The sequence below is a fragment of the Oryzias melastigma genome, linkage group LG18 (assembly GCF_002922805.2).
Source record: "Oryzias melastigma strain HK-1 linkage group LG18, ASM292280v2, whole genome shotgun sequence".
In the NCBI taxonomy this organism is placed as follows: Eukaryota; Metazoa; Chordata; class Actinopteri; order Beloniformes; family Adrianichthyidae; genus Oryzias; species Oryzias melastigma.
In genome coordinates, this window is record NC_050529.1 from 11,263,089 (window position 1) to 11,269,206 (window position 6,118).

At 35.7% G+C, this 6,118-nt stretch overlaps 1 protein-coding gene across 1 annotated transcript in view; it reads right to left on the bottom strand.

Annotated features, from left to right (window-relative positions):
- dhx15 (DEAH (Asp-Glu-Ala-His) box helicase 15) overlaps nucleotides 1-3,020 on the bottom strand; it is a 29,585-nt gene extending 26,565 nt beyond the window's left edge. The window contains exons 1-2 of the mRNA XM_024287561.2: nucleotides 2,768-3,020; nucleotides 916-1,243 (exon numbers count right to left, since the gene is read on the bottom strand). Coding sequence (XP_024143329.1) covers nucleotides 916-1,243; nucleotides 2,768-2,772 — 333 coding nt within the window. The 5' untranslated portion in view covers nucleotides 2,773-3,020. The remainder of the gene's footprint in view (nucleotides 1-915; nucleotides 1,244-2,767) is intronic.
- Between the last annotated feature and the right edge of the window lie 3,098 nt (nucleotides 3,021-6,118).

The window sequence follows — 6,118 nt, forward strand, 5'->3', positions numbered from 1 at the left end:
AGATTTTTTTGTTATTATTAAAAGTTTAAGAAAAATAAAAACTTATGTTTTTCAAATGTTCCTTAGACACATATGGTTGTTTGCAAGACAGCAAATAAACCGTTAAGCAAAAAAGTTTTGAATTTGGGTTTTTTGGGGGGGGATAACCTGCAGATTTTTTTTCCCCAAACATCAGCATGGAGTTTTTTGCACTTCTATCAAAATAGCTTTTATAGTTGTGCTCTTAGGGCATGTTTGGGTATCCAAAAACTTCTTAATTTTTTTTCACTAAAAATTGTTAGTTTTTTCATTTACGGCAATAGTTTTTAGGACAGTTGATAAAACTCAAAACACAAGTTTATCAATAACATGCTTGGGACATAAGTCAATTTGATAGTACGCATTGGGAAAAAAATTAACAACTTATTCAGAAAAATGAAATAAACACCAATCCACCTTATAAACATTTATAAAACATTTACTATTCATTTAAGTGGAAGGTTTAGACAAAACTCTTGGACAAAACTTATCAACAAAACCTTAAATCTTGATATTAAATAATGTAAAAAGGTTTTTAAAGACACACACCGAGATGAAAATTGTGTTTTCGATGTTTTTAACATGTATTTGTTGAAGTTCTGAGTATTTCTTTATTCAAATCTTTGTTAATCAGACAAAAAAAAAATCATGTTCATTACAGGATTTTTTAGCTAATCTGTTATGTAGAAAATACACTGTGCTGGCCACAAGCTCCCTGGTCTGAGGTCTCAGTAACTGGAAAAGGGAATAGGGGGTGGGGTTGCTCCATGCAAAGAGATGATCAAACTGAGTCTTTAACAAAGCATGTTTTCATTCTACTTTAAATTTATTACAAGACATCTGGCAAATCTATTAGAAACTACTGTGATAAATATTTTTTTAAAAACTCATAATTACCTGTGTTGTCTTCCCGGAGCCTGTCTCACCCACCAGCACAAAAGACTGGTTCCGCATCAGGATCTCAGTGAAGCTCTCCCTGTACTCCCAGACAGGCAGCTGCAGTCGCTTCTTCAGTATCTCATGGTAGCGTGGCGTGTGAGGCAGGTTGGTAAAAGGGTTTATCTGATGCTGAATGGGAGATTGCTTAAAATATCCAAAACTGGGGACAGCTGGGCTGCTCGTCACTCTGGATGACTTCACATCCCTGTCCCTATCCCTGTCTCGGTCCCTGTCCCTTTCTCTGTCACGGTCACGCTCCCTGTCTCGATACCGGTCCTTGTCACGCCTTGGAGAAAAGACAAAAAAAGTTAGCAACATTTGATGATACATTGTGAAATATACAAATGAATTCAATTTGCACTTCAAATTTAAAACCTCAAATTAAGGGATTATACTAGCATAAGAAGGTAGCAAACTGCAACAAACATTTGAACATTCACATTCACAGTAAAAAAAATATGATTAAACCTAATGAACCAATCAAATAGAGTCAATAACACAAACAGTCTTTTCAATTACAACTGATATGGTTGATAATATTCAAGCAAAACTATGATACTGAATCCATCACTAATATCACATAATCACCTAACCAGACATTAAAATTTTACACAATGCATATGTGCCCAAACAGAGAAAAACCTAACAGACACTTGTTTTTACACTTAATTAAAATTAATTAACTATTTTATTATTTTCAACCAGGATTTCATTTCAATTTGGATTTTATCGCTAACCTAAATATCAATTTTAACTCAAAAGACTTGGTAAATGTACTCTTTAAAAAAGTTTAAAATCTAAAGAAGAGATGTAAAGGCATACCTGTAGATTTAAAGGTACTATAAATTGAAAGAATTAATTGGATGTTTCATTTTTCAACTATAAACATTAATACTTCTGTAAGTTGGTAGAAATTGCTTTCAATTAGTAGTCATTACTTAAAAATGATATCCTCCCCAAATTTCAGTCAAATGTATGATCAAAGTAACCATCATATAGCAAAACCAGAATAAATTTGATCAATGTTTGACAACAAGTTTTCAATTCAGTTAAGAACTATGCAAGTCCCTAATGTCAAGGGCATTTTTAACCTGTGATTTAAATAATCCTTCAACTGGAATAAATTCCATTGAAATTGTAATTCTCCCAGCAGAAACGGAGTAATCCCAAAGCTGCAACCAGCACCCACGAAATACAGTGATTTCTTTGTTGGTTTCCTAATAATCTGTACCATCACGTGTCCTTTGTTTAAATTGCAAATCTTTTTTTTTTTTTTTAAACGCATATTTTTAGCAATAGTAGTATCAATATACACAGACATACTTGCTTGAGGCGCTCATAAGTGAGTTATTTGATTTGTAATGCCTTGCTAAATCTGTGTTGTGCTAACAATTTGATTCAAATCAATCTTTATTGATATAGCACTTGTGTTAACAGTGGTTAGAAAGGATAGTAAACTACCTCAAGAACGTGCCAGGCCGGTGGAGAGATAGCTAATTTAATGTGTCGCATAATTGTTGGGGGTTGTTATCATGAATAATAGGGAACGTAGGTGTTTTATTGTCCGTTACAAACATACATGCCGACCAAAAAATATGCTAGCATTCGACGTGCAAACATTTTGACAAACGTAATATAGAGCCAGTAAATCAAAACCATAAATGAACCATTATTTTGTTCGCAAAATAATAATTTGGATTTCTAAACGGTAGAGCTTTTAGGACAACATTGACACCGGAATTTGTCTGAATGTTGTATTTTTAAACCCATACCGCTGTACACAGGCAAAATGGCGACCGGAAGCTCTTACCTCATCTTCGCTTTTCTTGACAAAAATGACCAAACAAGCTGAAGTTTACAACGAGAAACTGATTTAAGTGCTGACAAGTGTGCGTGCTGAAGTAACCGATTCCTGCAAAAAGTTTTAGCAACGAAAGATGTGAGCCCGCAGTGGTCGAAGGGCCAATGCCGCCGCAGAACGGGGAGGATGATGGGAAAGCAGGCTGAGCCTCCCGTCCTAAAGGAAACAAGAGGATGTGCCCGCCAAAAACATTCCGGCGCAGGCGCACACCTCCAAAATAAATTGCAATTTTTTCTTTAACTTTTGTTCAATTAAATATAACATTTTTAATTAATAATGTATTTTTAACTAAAAATATAATGTGTTTTTCTTTTTTACCAAGAAAAAAAAATACAAAGCCTAAACAAATTTCTAATCAATCTACTAGATTTACTAAATCTTGACTGTAAATTGATAACACTTGACCCTTCAGACTTTTGAACTCAAATTCCATATTTTTAACCCAAAACAGTAACATTTCCTACAAACTTTTTAACTGGGATCAACACATTGCATTTTTTATTATTTTTTGAGTGTATTTAGCTTACTCTGTTATGCTTGGTGCTGATTTACATCCAACACATTTTCTTTTATTTTTCTTTGTTTGTTTCTGGATGAATTGCCACCTAATCTCTGCCTCAAACCCCTGTTCTAATCCAGTTTCAGCAGGCTATTCTAATTGTTCAAAGAACAATGCATAATGCAACTGGGTACAAATTATGGTAATTACAAGAAGCTGTTTTCAGAGTATATTTCCTTGTTCTACTTTAATGGTTTTTTTCTAATACTTGAATGATTTTAAACATTTTTCCTACAGACTAGGAAATCTTTGATGCAACAAGACAATTTACAGAAAAAGTATAATAATTACAGTTTCAAAAGCAGTAAAAGATTATTTTCAGAGTTGAAAATTTGACCGTTGTTTGCCGAACAGTTTGTTATGTTTAGAGAACTCATTACTTATTACAATACCAGCTATTCTCTCTTGTTGCTACTAGTTATATTGCAAAGTCTTTCAGGTCAGAAAAAAATCTGCATTATCTTGCTGGTGACTTGTTTGCTATTTAAATGGCTCAAAATCCTGCTAATAAGAGAGGTTTGAGTGAAATTAGGTTAAAAATGTTGTTTTCACACTCACCACCAATTGTGGCATACATTGCTTGTGTCCACATTTGCCAAATTAATCAACCGGAGTAGAATTCAAGAACAACGCTTTTGAAATAAAATCTAAAACACTGTCTTTCTAAGTGCACATGTAAAAACTAACATTTGAAAACAGCCACAAAGGCAGTTACTTAAAAGGAGTTAGTCACAAGGTTAGTATCCCGATGGCAGACTTGTCCAGTTCCTCTCGGATTCCCCTGCTGGTTGAGGACTTTGGCATCTGCAGCTTGTGCCCCATCACTGATTATCACATCACAGAGTCCTGTCAGCTCTTATCACGCCGGCCCACCCTTCCTATCTAAATAGAGATCTGTCTATTTGGCATGGCTGTGCTGACCCCCAGAGTGGCCTCTCCGCTTATCGGCTGTTCACAAGATCATGCTCCACCAGCATCCTGCACAGGTTAGCCCGCTCTGCTGTATACGGGACTTGGGAAGTTGAAGTCAGTTTTGTCACAATAGGAAATGGGAAACCATTGATTTAGTACAAAATCATAGTGTGCTGCACATTTACATGAGATTTTCTAGATGATAATTGAGCCTTTTTAACACTTACTGTAGAGCACTAACTTTAATGTTTGTTTTCTTGGAGAGTTCAAATCATTATGAAATCTGGTTTGCTACACAAGAGAATCATAAAAAAAAAAAAAGGCTAAATATGGTGTAATGATGCTGACAGGCCGATGTGAAACGAGTGTAGTGGAGGCGGGGCCTATGAAAAATTGGTGATGAATGTGGGGCTTGTGTAAAACTAGTGTGACTAAAATAGGGTCTTTTAAAAAGGGCTAAAAAAAAGGTGGACGCTGAAAACAAGCGTGATGGGGGTGGAGTCTGTGTTTAAGCTTTTTTCGACTGCCGTAACTCTTCAGCCATTTATGCAGTAAGTGTAATTTCAGCGGATTCTGAAACATTAATATGTAGCACTTTAAAGTAGTGAGGTGCTTACCCAATCAATGTAATCAGCCAATTCTGATGCAGAGAAAAGCGGCTTTTTGACATTATGCAACACTTTGTGTTGATTCCATAAATGCTCTTTGACGTTCCATAACTCTGTAGTTATGGCATTTCAATCAGCCAAAGCAACATTTCTCATATTAAAGGTTATTTCGTATAATGATGGCATAGCCTATTTTAAACTCGTGGGACAGAGATCGGGCTAGTGTAAAACCATTGACTGTATGTGAGAATTGGACCGAGCGACAGTGACGTCACCCACAGAAAATGACCTACTTCCAGCTCTAACAAAATTAAGTTGATCCAGTCACCATTTTTTTCCTGACACAGATGTCGCCATGTTGGAGCCAGACGATGTCTGTAAGCAGGGATTAGTCTGAGTCAGTCTGGGTCATTGTTTCTATGGCAACCAATCTTGCCAATCATGAATAAGCTTGTTGGAAGTCCACAACACTACCACTCGGGAGAATCTGCCAATGAAATGTTTAAGATGTGAGACCACATGCTTCTCTTCAAACATCTGATTGGTCAGTTTATAACTTGAACAACTTGAAATAAAGAAAAGGTGTCAGAACAAGAAAAGGTTATTCGGACAAATGACTGGTTTCTTGAAACCAGCAGGCACTTCCTGTTTGAAACCCGAGGGGGAAGGGGTCCCTCATCCAGTTCTCTTATACTGTCAAGTAATTAATGTAAAGGAGGCGGAGCCTGTGTGTGCGAAGAAGCTGTGCTCTGTCAAACTTAGTGTGACAGGTTTGACCTTTTCGAAGGCTTTCTGATAAAGTCAAGTTTTTTAAAATGGGTAAAAAAATTTAAATTATTTCATAAAGAACAAAAACAACACTTTTTTTTCAAAATTAAGCTTAATAGTTTGTGCTTAAAAAAATTAAAAGATGAAAATGTTAGATTGTAAGTAATCACCTTTTAAAATAGTTATTATTTATTATTTTCCTTCAAGAAGCAACCATCCCCTTGAACTCCTAAACTCCCATTACTCCTTTGGGCTGATCAGCACTGCTGGAATCTGTTATGGTCTCTAAAAGTTCAGTACCACAGAGTACATGCTCCAGTCCTAAATATACCTTTTGATATTGCAAACAAACAACTCACCAAAAAAACTGCTGCATCCATTCATCAAGAAAAAAATAAAGCTTTTTGGTGGCAATTTTGAGTTTTCCAAGACATTTGCAGAAGGAGCCTTTCA